The sequence below is a fragment of the Zalophus californianus genome, chromosome 12, assembly GCF_009762305.2.
Source record: "Zalophus californianus isolate mZalCal1 chromosome 12, mZalCal1.pri.v2, whole genome shotgun sequence".
Lineage (NCBI taxonomy): Eukaryota > Metazoa > Chordata > Mammalia > Carnivora > Otariidae > Zalophus > Zalophus californianus.
In genome coordinates, this window is record NC_045606.1 from 103,573,932 (window position 1) to 103,592,600 (window position 18,669).

Sequence of the window (18,669 nt, forward strand, 5' to 3'; positions counted from 1 at the left end):
ACTTTGACATTCAGTCCACGTGTGATGGAAAGCTGAGGGGGTGTGAGTTGGGGGGGCAGGGTGATGATTCCTGCAGAGAGGGCTCTGACCCAAGGGGCTAGAAGAGACTGCAGGGGGCAAAGTCAGAGCCTGGGAGACAGCTGGAAGCTCACTGCAGTGGCCCAAGAAGAAGGACCCATGCTTAGATCAGGGTGGGGCAGGACGAGCCGGGCGGGGGTGGGGGGTGGGGGACTGTTCTGAGGAGACTTTGACGGAAGACCCCCGGCAGTTTCTGCTCGGCTAGATGTCAGGTGTGTGAGACAGAAGAGAAAGGAGAACCAGGAGCTTGGCCAGAATGGCCGAGTGGGTGGGGTTGCCGTGTCGGAGATGAGGAGGACTGTCCCCGGGGCTGGAGGGAGAGGGGAGAGGCTCTGTTTTATCCCTGTTACAATGAGACGCCCACCTGACATTCAAGTGGAGACACCAGGGAGGCAGTGGAGCCTAAGCTCAGGGTCGGGTCCAGCCGGGTTCGGGGTTCGGGGGCGGGGGGGCGAGGTCTGGGACACATGGCGGTTGAAATCCTCAGCAGGTACCTGGTTTTCACAGCCACGAGGCTGGATGGTATCATCTACGATGTGATTTCTGATCGAAAAGCAAAGAAGCCCAATTATTAATGTTGGTTACTCCAACTTCAGAGGTCAGGGTAAAGAGGGGAGCCAGCAAAAGTTCAGGAAGAGAAACATCAAGGAAGAGTGAGGAGAAAACCAGGCATGCATCCTGGAAGCCAAGGGGACACAGGGTTTTGAGGAGGAGAAGGTGATCGGTGTGCCAAGAGGAGAGCTGAGAAATCATCACGGCATGAAGCACGTTAGGGTCTGGTAACCTTGAGAAGAGGAGTTTCGGTCGAGTGGAAATGAAAACATGGTAGGAGTGAACTTCAGAAAAAAATAGGGGAAAACTCAGAGCATAGCAAATACCTTCAAGGAGATATGGATGCAGTTTTCTGAAGATACAATCCACATTGCCCAAACATACCCAGTGAGGATCGAACGTGCCCGTCGCAGGGAAGTATTAACTGAGCTCTCAGGGAGGCACCACCGTCCATGCATCAGAGGGTCAAACCCCAGAATACATATCAGTGCTTCCTGCTGCCCGAGAAGGGAGAAAGTATGCATTCATTCATCAGTAGTGGGAGTGTTAATTCCAAAAACATTTTTTAAACATTTTTTAAAGATTTTATTAATTTATTTGACAGAGAGAGACACAGCGAGAGAGGGAACACAAGCAGGGGGAGTGGGAGAGGGAGAAGCAGGCTCCCCGCAGAGCAGGGAGCCCGACGCGGGGCTCGATCCAGGACCCCCCGGGTCATGACCTGAGCCGAAGGCAGACGCTTAACGACTGAGCCACCCAGGCGCCCCTCCAAAAACATTTTTGAAAAGCAATTTGACAATATCTATTTGCATTCTTTTAAAAAAAAACTTGTAAATCACCAACCCCACCCTTAGATATCTGTCCCATAAAAAATTGTTAAAAGCTCACACCCACCAGTAAAGAAACATGGAGGAGGATTTTATTACAACGTTGCGTATCATGACCACCGTGGACACACAGGACAGCCCATCCTCATCACTCAACGGCTTCTGTGTTTGCGGGCTCGCCATTGTGCTAAAATGTGTTTGTGACATCCAGACGAACGTTCCCAGGGCTTTGGCAGTCATTGCCAGGCGTGTGTATAAGTGGCAAAAACATTGGAGTTCCCGAGCTCATACTGTGAACAAGTGTTTTCTAGTGGGTGTGGCCTAGGTAGTGCCAGGTTTTCCACGTTTTTGTGGTTTTTTCTTGGAGATCATGTTGTTTGGCATGGTCCCCGAGGATAGTGCCGAAGTGCCGGGTAGTGATCCGAAATGCAAGAAGGCTGTGATGTGTCTTACGGAGAAAACCCGTGCTAGGTGAGCTGTGTCCAGGCACGAGGTACGCTGCTGTCCCTGTGAGTTCCGTGTTAATGCATCAGCAACATATACTCAACAAGATGCCTTTAAACAGAAGCACGCATGAGACAGGGTTACGTGTTGATTGGTTGACAAGAGGATTGTGACCAGAGCCTCGCTGAAACCTAGCCCTGCATTTCCCGTAGGAAATGCTTCAGTATTCTCTAACTCGGAGTTTGTGGACACTTTCCAGAACGTAACTGCGACGAATACCAAGAATCTTCTGGAACTACCCTTTAGTAAGGACTGAGTGTGTAAATCAAGGTATATCCCCACCACAGAATACTATGCAAGCTCTAAAGATCAGCAGTCCAGTCTAAACTGATGCAGGGAAAACCCAAGTGAGAGATGGGTGCGCTGCAATGTCACTTTTCGCTGTGGTTACAGACCCGTATGTTTGCATGTGGCCGTGGGATTGTCAGTAGGGTGGCCTGCACCAGGCTGATGAAGAGGGTTCTTCTGAGTGGGCGTGAGGGTCTGCCCATCAGGGTGAGTGCAGCCAAGGAGGTGGGGGAAATTAAAGGGAGCCAGGACTTTTGATGATGTCGTTTATGTAAAAATGCCTGTGTCCCATGAAGACATTTGAAGGGAGAGGCACGGTTAGTCGTCTGCACACTGACCAAGTTGTGGGTCGGTGTCTATGATGGCTTAAAAGCGAGGTAGAAAATAACGTGTAGAATGTGATTCTCTTTTAAGAACCAGTCTGCTTAATGTAAGCTTCTAAGCGTACGAATGAGCAAGCGAACCCGTGTTTAAAGATACAGAGAGGATGGGAGTCTTGTGGGGAAGGGATTACTGGTTTTCATCTTTACTTCCATTGATTTGTTTCCATAGATACCATAAGTATTGCTTTGCTGCAACTTGAAAAAAAAAACGTGAAAAAGTATCAACTACCTGAATATTACTCGGCAAAGAAAGGATATTGCCATCTTTAATACAGTTTAGCGAGTTCGCTGCATACAAATTTTATTAGCAGGTTTTGAAAATGGCACCAGCAAGCACAGATTCCCTACAAGATTCTGAGCTGTGTTATTTAACACTGTAAAGTCCTTTTTTTTTTTTTCTTTTAGGAATCATTAAGAGCCATCCGATATGAAATATCTCCAGATAAGGAGTACGCTCTGTTTTCATACAACGTGGAGCCAGTGAGTACCTCTCTTTTATATTAAAAAAAAAAAAAAAAGTTTCTCTCTGTTGAGACCTTATTGAGTATTTTCCCTTGATCCTTCATTCTTAGTGATCTTGGAATCCTGAAAACAGTGGGTGAGTCCTGAATTAGTCTCTTTTTATGCCACACTGCCACCTAGGAGAGAAGACAGGTATAAAAATCCCTTTGGCAGGGAAAAAAAATCAGTCCTTTTAGGGGTAAATTCATAGGATTTTCCTGAGGGAGAAGGTGAGAAGTTGTCTTTTTATAAAGATTTACCTTACCCTTTTGTGCCATCATTTTTCTTCCCACTTCTCAATCATACCATAAATTTTATCCTGAGAACAAAAAGCAACTGCCAGGTTCTCCCTAAACTAAAATAAAATGTTAATTATCTCCTAGCCATTGTAGTATTCTAGAGAAGACTTGAAATATCACTTTCATTATATAAATCCCTGTTTTTAGCACTTCATCTGAGTCTCCCATAAAACTGCACCAGGATTTTCCACAAAATCTCATCCTAGCAGCAGCCTAAAACTAGCTCTTTTTTTTTCTTTTTGTCTTTTAACAGGCTCATATTTTAAAATTCATCTCAGCTCTTTAATTTTAAATGAGCTAGAAGGTGAAATTTATTTGTGTAAGTGTAGCAGATGTTCAGCTTACAAGAGATTAGCAACTTTAGGGCGCCTGCGGGGCTCGGTCGGTTGAGCGACTGCCTTCGGCTCAGGTCATGATCCTGGAGTCCGGGGATCGAGTCCCGCGTCGGGCTCCCTGCTCGGCGGGGAGTCTGCTTCTCCCTCTGACCCTCTTCCCTCTCGTGCTCTCTATCTCTCATTATCTCTCTCTCAAATAAATAAATAAAATCTTTAAAAAAAAAAAACAGAGAGAGATTAGCAACTTTAGAAATGTGCATTTGTGGAACTTTATTCTCCAGCAAGTAAAAGATAGAACTCCTCTGCCTTTCCGGTTCTTCTGAGACCATTCTGTCCAGAGTTTTGTGACGCTTCTGAGAGCTCTAAGGGTACCTGCCTTGTCATTCCAGCCTGGATCGCTTCCTGGTGGGTTGAGAGGCTCTTGCCCCAGCAAGGGGAGGGCAGGCTCGTGGCATTCATCCCGCGGGAGCCGCTGAGAGATTGGTGTACATGGAGATCCAAGTCCAATCCTAGGATTTTTAAATTTTCTTGTAGGAGTTATTTGATGACTGGATTATGTATTGGAGATTTCCATTTTTCCCCTCAAAATGTAGATCTTTAAAAAAAAAACTCTATCTTCACTTTTCCATTTTCTGACTTTTTTAATATCCATTACATAAAAGTTTTCATTTTTCCCACCCACATTCTGTGGAACAGCTGGTCACCTTTATCTACTGGACTGGGGATGGCTAGTGGAGTGGGCATGGTAAAAGGCGACTTTTAGCCTTGGGATATGCTACATGTCCTACATCCACCCCCGCGCTCACCTCCTTAAGCTTCAAGCACATGGACATATGACGTACACGGATCACAGAGTACTTCTGTCCTTTCATGGAAACTACCAAAAATGTAATCTCTACACTTGAATAAGAGAAAAAAACTCAGTAGATACTTGAAGGACTTTCATAGGGATGGGGTAATGGCTTTGTCCTGGGTTTCTCCGGGAAACACAGCCAACACCCAAGTGAGAAAAGCATAGAAAGACAGATTTCAGGTCATCTTACTCTAGAGCATCTTTTAACAATAGGAGCATCCCTACAATGGGAGATTCCTGCTTCTGGAAGCCTTCAGAACAAAGTCTTGTATTTGTTCTCCCAAATCTTGCAGAAGAGATTCTCCCATCTGCTCAATGGGAGCATGTGGGCTCATCCATGATTCTGTGGTTCTGTGCGTGGTAGACTTCGCCACCACTTTTCCTTGGTCTTTCCCGATGCTCCTTCTGCCAGAGTGCCTTGGGTCCCCATTCCAAGTGATGGCTGTTTTGCTAAACACGAGTCTTCGCCATGTAGAACACGGGCGGTAAACAGGCACCTTGAAAGAACCCTTTCTTACCACGCAGCATCCGTTTGCCTTTGGAGTAGGATTGTGTTGTTTCCTCAACTGAGGAAAAATGTAAGACATTTAGAGTGGATTTAGTGAACAACAAAAATAATTCGAGTGTTGAAAATGTGTGGGCTACATAAAAAAATCTGTGGAAATGGATACTTTGAACTTGACTCAGAGGAGCAACCCTCCCTGGTTTCAAGTAGTGAGCAGTCCCCATTGTAGGACTACGCAAGGGTTCTGCTCTGCGGGAAACGTTAGTCCTCTAAGGGGGTCTCCACCAAGGACATTTGGAGTTAGGAGGTATTAGGAATAACTGCCTAACGGATAAAGTGAGTTGCAGATACCTTCAGAAAAGGGGGTGGGTTGCAAGGGAAGGGTCTAGGTCTCTAAAACTGGAGAAAAGTGCAACAAACCGGGACTCCCTACTTTGTTTTTAGTGTCAATATAATTATCCCTGGATATTCTAAAAAAAAAAAAAAACAGTTTCCATATTCAAATACATGTAAGAACTTTAAATAAAATTAAGTAAGTTTCTTTAGTGCAGGATGTTTTGAAACTTTTTTATATTCTCATGAGGGTTATATAGTAGCTCCCAAATGGGTATTACAATATGTGATTCCTATAATACTAAGGAAACTAGACTTCTGTCTTTGGATCCATTTTTATCACATTCCTATTTGTGTGCTTCAGAGGCAGCCAGGATACCTTCTTTCTAGGAAGTAACTCAACTTTTCATTGAAAAGGTGATCATAAAAAGATATTCTTGTATGAACCAACTGTCCAATTACAAGGCATCTCTCATGTAATAGAATAAATGTTTCATTTGTAATAAAATGTCAGTATCCTGGGTTACAGCTTCACCCCAGTGTGAATGTGCATATCCAAATATTGCACATTCCCTTCCAACCACCACTTCTCCCTGCTGCCTGCCCACAGTGGACTGCAAGTCAGATGGCCCCAGACTCAAGTTCAGTCCGCTGCCTCTTTTGAGCCCAGCCTCTCACCTTAAACAAGGGGTGAGGGTGCCTGGGTGGCTGAGTCGGTTAAGCGTCTGCTTTCAGCTCAGGTCATGATCCCAAGGCCCCCTGGGATGGAGTCCTGCACTGGGCTCCCTGCTCAGCGGGGAGTCTGCTTCTCCCTCTGCCTGCCGCTCCCCCTGTTTGTGTGCTCTCTCTCGCTCTCTCTCTCTCTGACAAACAAACAAACAAAAAGGGGCAGTGGGTATCCAGCTGTGCTGTTGCGGGGGGCACTGACTGTGATAGCACATGGGAAGCACTTACCTGGCAAACTACAGGTGCCCCGACAACAGTGTCCCTCTCCAGGGCTTGGACATAGGGCTCTTTCCTCAGGAAGATTCGAGCTTCTTCCACGGGGATGTGTCCAGTTACTCTTTTATTTAAAAATCAAAACAAAACAAAACTGGGCAGTACGTCACGGAGCCTGCACCACGGTTGCGGAAGCACGCAATCGGGCCACGTAGGACTGCCAAGAGGAGTTTCATGAGCATCAAACGAAAGGATTTGGCCCGTTTAGGTGGACCCGGAAAGGCTTCCAGGAGGCATCAGAACTTCAGCTGAACTCTGATGGAGTCCTTGTGGCCTGAGGATGTGTGGTGAGTAAGAGGAACAGAGAAACCCAGTGGGGCCAGAGAGAAGACGGGGTTGACCCATCAGGTTGGGGGCTACAAGGAAGGTGGCAGAATCTTGAGCTGTTCACGGATTTGCTTTTGCAATTGAGTTTCAAGTGACTCTGGGACATTTAATAAGAGTACAATTTACAAGTCAGGAACTGGAAAGATGGGTGTGAATCTCCTAAGCAGTGTCTGGAATGGAGAAAATCTTCAAAGTAATTAACTTAAAGGAGGAAAATACAACCATGGGTGTGAATGACCTGACCCACAGGGACAATTACAGGAAACACACGGAAGGGAAGAAGGCATGAGACTGGATCTTACAGAAATTCGATACATTGTATAGCTTATAAAGGGTAAATCTCCCAAGGAGTAAGAAGAGAGGTTGAATAGGAGAAAAGGCAACAAAGCATCTTATTATGTATGTAACAGAAAGGAAATTCTCTGTGGCCTCTGAAGGCTGTCCCAGCGCCTGGGCTCAGCCCCCAGGCAGGTCTTCCTTCTCTCTAGGTGATCTCCCTCCTCCTTGTGGCGAGAGGTGCCATCCACAAGGTGCTGAAGTCCTGCTTCATGTTTCTATCCTGCGCCTTCCTCTCAGCCCCAAGATTGGTCACCGTGGTGACCAACTGGCTCTGGATGCCTTTGGGCCTTCTGTGGAGCCTTGTGTGCTTTAGAAGTCTGCTTCTAGCCCAACCCAATGAGTGCCAGCAAGCACACTTCCAGCTTGCATCCTTTTGAGCACAGAGAGACTCCGTGGCTGTGTCCAGGGCCAGGGGTGAGGCCCTCTCCAGCTGCACCCACCTGAGGTTGGGTGAAGTTTGCATGTAATCACCCACCTTGGCGGTGGCTCGAGTAGAAGGGCTGGGGAGGGTGGTCCATGTGGAGAGGCCGGGAGAGAATGAGAAGAACAGATGGTCCAGCAGTTTGGATATAGATAGAAGGCAGTGTCTTGAGGACAGTAAGGGTTGAAGGAGGGATGTTTTAAGTTTATAATAGTAATTGTGTGTGTCTGCCTCTCATGTCTTCAGACCAATTGCAATATGACATCATTTCCCAGTTGTTTGACATAAACATTTGACATTTATTTATTTGTCAGCTACTCAGAGAAAGAAGGTTTTTTTTTTTTTTTTTTTTTTTAAACCTCCTGTCCACCCCCACCCCTCGCACGAGACCGCCTTCGTCGGTTTGGTGCACCGTTCGGCTTGACACACGCGGTTTCGGGGCATTCTGACCCATCAGAGCACCAAGCAGGCAGAACCCAGGGCGTCAGCAAGACAGCATTCCCAGCACTTATGACCTAACGGCAGCCATGCCTTCCCGATTGTGTTCTGTTGGCAAGAAACACGTCACTGGGCTCAGCCCACCCGTGAGGCGAGGGGACTCCACAAGGAGTGAATGCGGGCAGTGGGGGGTTGTCAGGAGACCTTCAGACGCGCCTGGCATACTGTGTGTAAGGAGGTATGCTTCCTCACATCGATAGGGCACTTGAAGATCCTGCAGTCTTCTAAAGAACACAGTACACCTGCTGGGAGAGTATAATAACGTGCTTTCTTCCCTGCCCTGAGTTCCAAGAAGTTGGAGAAGCCTGGAGAGGGCTGGGCTGGGGGCAGGAACACCGGGTGGGTCATCACTCCTCTGTAAGCCACTGGCTGATGACCAAGGGGGGGCCAAACCACTTTAATTTTCTTTTTTTTAATAATTTTTTATTGTTATGTTAATCACCATACATTACATCATTAGTTTTTGATGTAGTGTTCCATGATTCATTGTGCCTAACACCCAGTGCCCCACGCAGAATGTGCCCTCTTTAATACCCATCACCAGGCTAACCCATCTCCCCAGCCCCCTCCCCTCTAGAACCCTCAGATTGTTTTTCAGAGTCCATTGTCTCTCCTGGTTCGTCTCCCCCTCCGACTTACTCCCATTCATTCTTCCCCTCCTGCTATCTTCTTCTTCTTCTTTTTTTTTTTCCTTAACATATATTGCATTATTTGTTTCAGAAGTACAGATCTGTGATTCAACAGTCTTGCACAATTCACAGTGCTCACCGTAGCACATACCCTCCCCAATGTCCATCACCCAGCCACCCCATCCCTCCCACCCGCCACCACTCCAGCAACCCTCAGTTTGTTTCCTGAGATTAAGAATTCCTCATATCAGTGAGGTCATATGATACATGTCTTTCTCTGATTGACTTATTTCACTCAGCATAACACCCTCCAGTTCCATCCACGTCGTTGCAAATGGCAAGATCTCATTCCTTTTGATGGCTGCATAATATTCCATTGTGTATATATACCACCTCTTCTTTATTCATTCATTTGTCGATGGACATCTTGGCTCTTTCCACAGTTTGGCTATTATGGACATTGCTGCTATAAACATTGGGGTGCATGTACCCCTTCAGATCCCTACGTTTGTATCTTTGTGGTAAATACCCAGTAGTGCAATTGCTGGATCATATGGTAGCTCTATTTTCAACTGTTTGAGGAACCTCCATACTGTTTTCCAGAGGGGTTGCACCAGCTTGCATCCCCACCAACAGTGTAGGAGGGTTCCCCTTTCTCCACATCACCGCCAATATCTGTCGATTCCTGACTTGTTCATTTTAGCTATTCTGACTGGTGTGAGGTGGTATCTCATTGAGGTTGTGATTTGGATTTCCCTGATGCCAAGCGATGTTGAGCACTTTTTCATGTGTCTGTTGGCCATTTGGATGTGTTCTTTGGAAAAATGTCTGTTCATGTCTTCTGCCCATTTCTTGATTGGATTATTTGTTCTTTGGGTGTTGAGTTTGATAAGTTCTTTATAGATTTTGGATACTAGCCCTTTATCTGATAGGTCATTTGCAAATATTTTCTCCCATTCTGTCGGTTGTCTTTTGGTTTTGTGGACTGTTTCTTTTGCTGTGCAAAAGCTTTTTATCTTTATGAAATCCCAATAGTTCATTTTTGCCCTGGCTTCCCTTGCCATTGGCGATGTTTCTAGGAAGCAGTTGCTGTGGCTCAGGTCGAAGAGGTTGCTGCCTGTGTTCTCCTTTAGGATTTGGATGAACTCCTGTCTCACGTTTAGGTCTTTCAACCATTTGGAGTCTATTTTTGTGTGTGGTGTAAGGAAATGGTCCAGTTTCCTTCTTCTGCATGGGGCTGTCCAATTTTCCCAACACCATTTGTTGAAGAGACTGTCTTTTTTCCATTGGACATTCTTTCCTGCTTTGTCCAAGATGAGTTGACCATAGAGTTGAGGGTCAATTCTGGGCTCTCGATTCTGTTCCATTGATCTATGTGTCTGTTTTTGTGCCAGTTACCATACTGTCTTGATGATGACAGCTTTGTAATAGAGCTGGAAGTCCAGAATTGTGATGCCGCCAGCTTTGCTTTTCTTTTTCAACATTCCTCTGGCTATTCGGGGTCTCTTCTGGTTCCATACAAATTTTAGGATGATTTGTTCCATTTCTTTGAAAAAAGTGGATGGTATTTTGATGGGGATTGCATTGAAAGTGTAGATTGCTCTAGGTAGCACTGACATCTTCACAATGTTGATTCTCCCAATCCATGAGCATGGAACGTTTTTCCATTTCTTTGTGTCTTCTTCAATTTCTTTCATGAGTATTTTATGGTTTTCTGAGTACAGATCCTTTGCCTCTTTGGTTAAATTTATTCCTAGGTATCTTATGGTTTTGGGTGCAATTGTAAATGGGATCGACTCCTTGATTTGTCTCTCTTCTGTCTGGTTGGTCTATAGGAATGTCACTGATTTCTGTGCATTGATTTTATATCCTGCTACTTGACTGAATTCCTGTATGAGTTCTAGCAGTTTTGGGGTGGAGTCTTTTGGGTTTTCCACATACAGTATCATATCATCTGCAAAGAGTGAGAGTTTGACTTCCTCTTTGCCAATTTGGATGCTTTTGATTTCTTTTTGTTGTCTGATTGCTGTGGCTAGGACTTCTAATAATATGTTGAATAGCAGGGGTGAGAGTGGACATCCCTGCCGCGTTCCTGACCTTAGGGGAAAAGCTCTCAGCTTTTCCCCATTGAGAATGATATTCGCTGTAGGTTTTTCATAGATGGCTTTTATGATATTGAGGTATGTACCCTCTATCCCTATACTCTGAAGAGTTTTGATCAAGAAAGGATGCTGTACTTTGTCAAATGCTTTTTCTGTATCTATTGAGAGGATCATATGATTCTTGTTCTTTCCTTTGTTAATGTATTGTATCACGTTGATTGATTTGCGGATGTTGAACCAGCCTTGCAGCCCAGGGATAAATCCCACTTGGTCATGGTGAATAATCCTTTTAATGGACTGTTGGATCCTATGGGCTAGTGTTTTGGTGAGAATTTTTGCATCCATGTTCATCAAGGATATTGGTCTGTAATTCTCCTTTTTGATGGGGTCTTTGTCTGGTTTTGGGATCAAGGTAATGCTGGCCTCATAAAATGAGTTTGGAAGTTTTCCTTCCATTTCAAATTTTTGGAACAGTTTCAGGAGAATAGGTATTAAACCTTCTTTAAATGTCTGATAGAATTCCCCTGGGAAGCCATCTGGCCCTGGGCTTTTGTGTTTTGGGAGATTTTTGATGACTGCTTCAATATCCTTAGTGGTAATAGCTCTGTTCAGGTTTTCTGTTTCTTCCTGGTTCAATTTTGGTAGTTGATACATCTCTAGGAATGCACCCATATCTTCTAGGTTATCTAATTTGCTGGCATAGAGTTGCTCATAATATGTTCTTATAATTGTTTGTATTTCTTTGGTGTTGGTTGTGATCTCTCCTCTTTCATTCGTGATTTTGTTGATTTGGGTCATTTCTCTTTTCTTTTTGATGAGTCTGGCCAGGGGTTTATCAATCTTGTTAATTCTTTCAAAGAACCAGCTCCTAGTTTTGTTGATCTGTTCTACTGTTCTTTTGGTTTCTATTTCATTGATTTCTGCTCTGATCTTTATTATTTCTCTTCTCCTGCTAGGTTTAGGCTTTATTTGCTGTCCTTTCTCCAGCTCCTTTAGGTGTAGGGTTAGGTTGTGTATTTGAGACCTTTCTTGTTTCTTGAGAAAGGCTTGTATTGCTATATAATTTCCTCTCAGGACTGCCTTTGCTGTATCCCAAAGAGTTTGAACAGTTGTGTTTTCAGTTTCATTGGTTTCCATGAATTTTTTTAATTCTTCTTTAATTTCCCGGTTGACCCATTCATTCTTTAGTAGGATGCTCTTTAGCCTCCATGGATTTGAGTTCTTTCCGACTTTCCTCTTGTGACTGAGCTCTAGTTTCAAAGCATTGTGGTCTGAAAATATGCAAGGAATAATCCCAATCTTTTGGTACTGGTTGAGACCTGATTTGTGACCTAGGGTGTGTTCAATTCTGGAGAATGTTCCATGGGCACTAGAGAAGAATGTGTATTCTGTTGCTTTGGGATGGATTGTTCTGAATATATCTGTGAAGTCCATTTGGTCCAGTGTGTCATGTAAAGCCTTTATTTCCTTGTTGATCTTTTGCTTAGATGATCTGTCCATTTCAGTCAGGGGGGTGTTAAAGTCCCCCACTATTATTGTATTGTTGTAGATGTGTTTCTTTGATTTTGTTATTAATTGCCTTATATAATTGGCTGCTCCCATGTTAGGGGCATAGATATTTACAATTGTTAGATCTTCTTGTTGGATAGACCCATTAAGTATGATACAGTGTTCTTCCTCATCTCTTATTATAGAGATGGTTTTCATTTTGGTTTAAAATCTAACCTGTCTGATATAAGGATTGCCACCCCAGCTTTCTTTTGGTGTCCATTAGCATGGTAAATGGTTTTCCACCCCCTGACTTTCAATGTGGGTGTGACTTTGGGTCTGAAATGAGTCTCTTGCAGACAGCATGTCGATGGGTCTTGTTTTTTTATCCACTCTGATAGCCTGTGTCTTTTGATTGGGGGCATTTAACCCATCTACATTCAGGGTAACTATTGAAAGATATGAATTTAGTGCCATTGTATTGCCTGTAAGGTGACTGTTACTGTATATTGTCTGTGTTCCTTTCTGGTCTATGTTACTTTTAAGTTCTCTCTTTGCTTAGAGGACCCCTTTCAATATTTCTGGTAGGGCTGGTTTGGTGTTTTCAAATTCCTTTAGTTTTTGTTTGTCCTGGAAGCTTTTTATCTCTCCTTCTATTTTCAATGACAGCCTAGCTGGATATAGTATTCTTGGCTGCATATTTTTCTCGTTTAGTGCTCTGAAGATATCATGGCAGTCCTTTCTGGCCTGCCAGGTCTCTGTGGATAGGTCTGTTGCCAATCTAATGTTTCTACCATTGTAGGTTACATATCTCTTCTCCCGAGCTGCTTTCAGGATTTTCTCTTTGTCTCTGAGACTCGTAAGTTTTACTATTAGATGTCGGGGTGTTGACCTATTTTTATTGATTTTGAGAGGCATTCTCTGTGCCTCCTGGATTTTGATGCCTGTTTCCTTCCCCACATTAGGGAAGTTCTCTGCTATGATTTGCTCCAATATACCTTCTGCCCCTCTCTCTCTTTCTTCTTCTTCTGGGATCCCAATTATTCTAATGTTGTTTCGTCTTATTGTATCGCTTATCTCTCGAATTCTGCCCTCGTGATCCTGTAGTTGTTTCTCTCTCTTTTTCTCAGCCTCTTTATTTTCCATCATTTGGTCTTCTATATCGCTGATTCTCTCTTCTGCCTCATTTATCCTAGCAGTTAGGGCCCCCATTTTTTATTGCACCTCATTAATAGCCTTTTTGATTTCGACTTGGTTAGATTTTAGTTCTTTTATTTCTCCAGAAAGGGTTTCTCTAATAACTTCCACACTTTTTCAAGTCCAGCTAGGATCTTTAAAGTCATGATTCTGAACTCTAGGTCCGACATTGTACTAATGTCAGTATTGAGTAGGTCCCTGGCAGACGGTACTACCTCTTGTTCTTTTTGCTGAGGTGATTTATTTTCATCTTGTCATTTTGTCCAGAGGAGAACAGATGAATGAGAGAACAGAATGCTAACAGGTTAACGACATCTCCAGCAAATATACTCTATACAAATCAGAAAAGTCCTGAAACCAGGGGACAAGAAAGGGAAAGAAAGAAGAGAAAAAAAAAAGGAAAAAGAAAAAGATAAACAAAAACAGAAGAAAACAAAAAAAAAACAGAATATGATCAAATACGATCAGGCTAGTGCATAGATCAGTGCCACACACTAGCTTTTGGGCATATTTTGGTCTGTTAGAAGAAAGTGCCGCTAAAATTTTAAAGGAAGAAAGAGTTATATATGTACAAAATAAGGGTTGATACAATGAAGGGATGGCAGATGACTGTAAAGATGAAAATTATAAAAGATTTTATAAAAGGAATTGGTAAGATAAGAAATTGTTTTTAAAAAGAAAGAAGAAGATTTAAAAAGAAAAAGAAAAAGAAAAAAAAGGGAGAGAATGTGTTCAGGCAGGAGAATAGAACAAAGCCATACACTAGTGATTTAGGGTATATTTTGATCTGTTAGAAGAAATTGTATCTCAAAATTTTAAAGAGAGAACAACTTATATATATATATGCCAAAAATAAGGGTAAGTAGATGAAGGGATAAAAATATGACTCTAAAAAAATGAAAAATAAAAAATGTTTTTTTAAAAAAAGGGATTGATAAGATGTTTGAAAAAGGGAAAAAGAAAAATTCAAAGAAAATTTGAAAAAATTAACTTTGAAAAACTAATGAATCATGGTAAAAAAGCCATGAATTCTATGTGCAGTATTCCCCTAGCGCTGGAGTTCTCCCGTTCTCCTTGATCGGTAAACTTGGTCTTGGCTTGCTGGCTGTTCCTGCTGATCTTCTGGGGGAGGGGCCTGTTGCCGTGGTTCCCAAATGTCTTTGCCGGAGGCGGAATTGCCCCGCCCTTGTGAGTCCGGGCTAAGCAAGCTGCTCGGGTTTGCTCTCAGGAGCTTTTGTTCCCTGCAAGCTCTCGGTACAGCCTTGGAGGACCAGGGTGAAAATGGTGGCCTCCCAATCTCCACCCGGAGGAGCTGAGACCTCGGGGCCCCGCTCCTCAGTGCGCCCCCAGAGAAAAGCAGTCACTCCCGTGTCCCCAGTCTCCGGCCGCACTCCGCGCTCACCCGGCCTGTGACCGAGCGTTTCTATGTCTGGCACCCGACCCCGTGTGGAGTCTCCAAACCCAGCAGATCCCTGCGGTGCGCTCCCGCGCCGCTCCTCCCGGGGGAGGAAGGGGAGTCTCCCCGGATCTGCCGCTTGTTGGGTCCCTGCTGGAGGAGCAGTGGCCCGACTGGGCCGCGGATCACAGTTTATGGCCACCCCGAGCTGAGAGCCCGCGCCTCGGCTCCGTCTCTGCAGCGGCTTCCCCGCTCCGATCCCCGGGAGCTCTGCTGCACTCAGGCACCCCCGGTCTTTCTGTGACCCTGAGGGTCCTGAGACCCCACTGTCCCGCGAGGGTTCCACCCCCCGCTTAGCTACTGGAGCGACGTCCCTCCGCGGAGCCGACTTCTAAAAGGTCCGATTTTGTGCTCCGCGGCTCTAGCACTTGCCAGAAGCGGCCGACGGAGGCCCCCTCCCCCGCCGTCTATCCTCCCGAATATCGCCTCAGATTCACTTCTCCGCACGTCCTACCTTCCAGAAAGTGGTCGCCTTTCTGTTCAGAGTGTTGTTACTATTCTTTTCTTCGATCTCCTGTTGAGTTCGTAGGTGTTCAGAATGGTTTGATCCCTATTCAGCTGAATTCCTGAGACCAGACGAAACCCAGGTCTCCTACTCCTCCGCCATCTTGCTCCGCCCCCCCAAACCACTTTAATTTTCATCAGAGAAGTGGGGATACTGTGTTGTTCATTAGTGACCCAGGGTTATAATGGATACCAATGATGGAAACCACTGCGAATAATAACCCACCTGTCTGGGTCACGCTGCAATTAAATGAGTCATGTCAGAAGACGCCTAGCCCAGATCCTGATATAGAGTGGATTCTCTCCCTATGTAATCCCTTTTACTGTTTTATTTTTATTATATTTTCAAGCTTGGTGGCATAAAGATGCTACATAAATCCATGGAAGCGCAGTATTACGATGATCCTCTTAGGAACCCGAGTGAAAACATACTCTTTTTTTTATATATACTACCTCCAGAATCTCAAATTTAGCAATAAAATTAGAATGCAGGGAGAAATCATTAGGTCATTAAACGTGGACATATTTCCGTGGTTTCCTGGTATGTATCTTAAAGAGCTTTTAAAGTTTTGTGCTTGAAAAGGAAAGCTTACAAAGAAATATTATTATGTTCTTTTGTTCTTCTACGGATTATATATTGGTAGGTAACGATGACACCACTTACTAGTTGGGGAAGTTAATCAAGTAATTTGCTCTTCTAAATACAAATGGTGGTTCGTAGAGCCTGGTTTTCTGTCTCTGGCCATCTCCAGAGCCCCCACCTGCATCCATGGAAGAGAAGTTTGGGGATAGATCTGCGAGGGGTGAACAGCCTGGGGCATTTCCCATCACACAGAGGTAGAAAGCAGGGTTTTTCCCGGGTCTCTAGCACTGAAAACTTCTAGACCTTCTGCCATCTCTGTTTTTCCTCAAGGTGGATGGTAAAAGCTGGTGTCACAGCAGGAAGCCCCTGGTCCCTGAGCTTCCCAGACCCTGTTCCTTGGCGGAGAGAGGGGTCATATCCAGCTTCTAGAACCTGCTTCAGTGAACCCAAGTTTATCTTGCTCAATCCTGAGAAAGGGGGATGTGATAGTGGGCTTTTCGCTGCAGAAATCTGAAGCAGCTTAACATTTGATCAATTCCTGTGCTTCTCCTACCCTTGGAGTGAGGTCCTGCAGCCCATTCATGCCTGCAGGGATGATGAACTTCTAAGTCAGGTAAAGCTTGGAAAGCACTCAAACACGGACAGTCCTGATCAAGCTGGTGGGGTGACCCTGCCCTGAGTCGGCAGTTCACCCGTCAGGTGAAGTTACCCCTCACCCATATCTAGGAGACTTTATAAACATAAGGGATTAGCAAGAAATTATCGGCCCCATATTCATGGGCTAACTCTGTTGGGAATGAATTTACATAATTCTGGGGATATGACTTCCTGCAGCTAATCCGGCTGTGGTTGTAGTGTGGTCGCGTGGTTCTTAGTACACCTGTTCTTGCCGGGAGGAACTGATGAAAACTCTGCCCAGGGGTATCTAGGGGAGACGTGTTTCTTAATTCTTGGGCTATTGAACTAGATCTTTCCGCTTTATCTGAGAGCCTTTTCTGGGCCCGTCTCTGGGAACCTGCGGATGCCAATGGTTCTTGCTGGACCGATCTCTTGCGCATTTCCAGGTGTAGGGACTGATGTCAACATTGCGGGGAGCCCTCTGTCTCCGTCCGCAGCACACAGAAGAGTGAGGCTTGGTCAGGCGCCTTCCCACAGCCGCTCCGATGGCAGGAGGCGAGGCTGGCCTTCAGAGAATTCTCCCGCCTCCTCTCCAGGGCCCAAGGCCACCCTGTCCCCCCTGGAAGTACGCCCAGACCTTTCCCCCTTTATTCTGTGATCAGATCTGCTGTTGCCATTCCAACTCTCTTTCCTGTAGCCAAATTTGTGCAAGAAATTGCCCACATTGCTGTGTTAGCACCCTGACGGTGGGCTGCTAGCAGTCCAAGGGCTGGGTATCTGCCAGCTGCTTACTCTGTTCGACCGCTGGACATTGTCATTCTGTTCCGGAACCTGGACTGGACCGCCCGACGGAAGAACCAGGCGGCACTCGGAGATCTCGGAGGATCGGAGGTTTATTTAACATTGGCGGTCTCAAAGGAGAGTGGTCTCCAAAGGTCTGAGCCCCGAGCACAAAGGGGGTAATTTATACACTTCTACTTCCTCATACTTGGCACTTTTGGCACGTGCACAAAGTGGGGCAGGGAGAGGAACCCGGATTGGCGCGAGCGGGAAGCAGAGCAGGAAGAAGAACCCGGAAGAGCCCCGGGTCGGGCTGGGACTCCCTTGCTGGCTCAGTGGGCCATCTTAGGACACAGATTTCCCTTATCAATTTGGGTTTTGAAACACCTGTTTTCACAGAGCACATCTCAGGGCACTATGCATGCGGTTCCAGAAGCTTCTGAAAGTACAACAAAGCAAAGTTCCTGCAAAACTACGTAAGGGCCACACCACCGTAAGGCAGCGGGCGTGGATTTCCGTCCCCCCACCCCCCCCCACGAACGTCCTGTCTGGTGTCACGGACTCGGCATAAATTCTTCCTTGTCTGGTAGTTTGCAATGATAGGTTCTTAGCATCTTTGGGTGTATTGTTTTTGTTTTTTTTTAAGATTTTATCCATTTATTTTACAGGGAGAGACACAGCGAGAGAGGGAACACAAGCAGGGGGCGTGGGAGAGGGAGACGCAGGCTCCCCACTGAGCAGGGAGCCCGACGCGGGGCTCGATCCCAGGACGCTGGGATCATGACCTGAGCTGAAGGCAGACGCTGAACGACTGAGCCACCCAGGCGCCCCGGGTGTGTTGTTTTTTGTAGTTGTATTGTTTTAACACAAAACTGGTTCAAAACATATACACACACAGAATTTTGGTGTTTTGTTTATGTGCCTTTCTATTCAGGTTTTGGAGCTAAATTTAAAAGCACAAAACTCAGCATAGGAAATATGTGGCTCAAACAGTGGTGGTTTTCTCAACCAAATGCAAACATTGTTAAGGTAATTGTGTGTGTGTGTGTGTGTGTGTGTGTGTGTGTGTGTGTGTGCGTGCGCGCGCGCGCAGCTCTGGCAGGAGGGGAGAAATAGGGGATCTAACTTACCTGAAATAGTCCACGGATCAGAAAGTTTGAAGATGAATACTTTTGAGTACAGTTTCCACAGGGTGCTTGACGTACTAGTTTGTATCGTGGAGCGCTGCAGAAAGAGACTGCTTCTGCGTCCGCACGGGTGGAAGGACCGC

General features: G+C 45.3%; 1 protein-coding gene across 5 annotated transcripts in view; it reads left to right on the forward strand.

Moving 5' to 3' along the window:
• DPP6 (dipeptidyl peptidase like 6) overlaps positions 1-18,669 on the forward strand; it is a 956,302-nt gene that overhangs the window by 680,767 nt on the left and 256,866 nt on the right. For all 5 annotated transcript variants that reach the window (XM_027574866.1, XM_027574864.2, XM_027574862.1 and 2 more), the window contains exon 5: positions 3,038-3,112. In XM_027574866.1, coding sequence (XP_027430667.1) covers positions 3,038-3,112 — 75 coding nt within the window. The remainder of the gene's footprint in view (positions 1-3,037; positions 3,113-18,669) is intronic.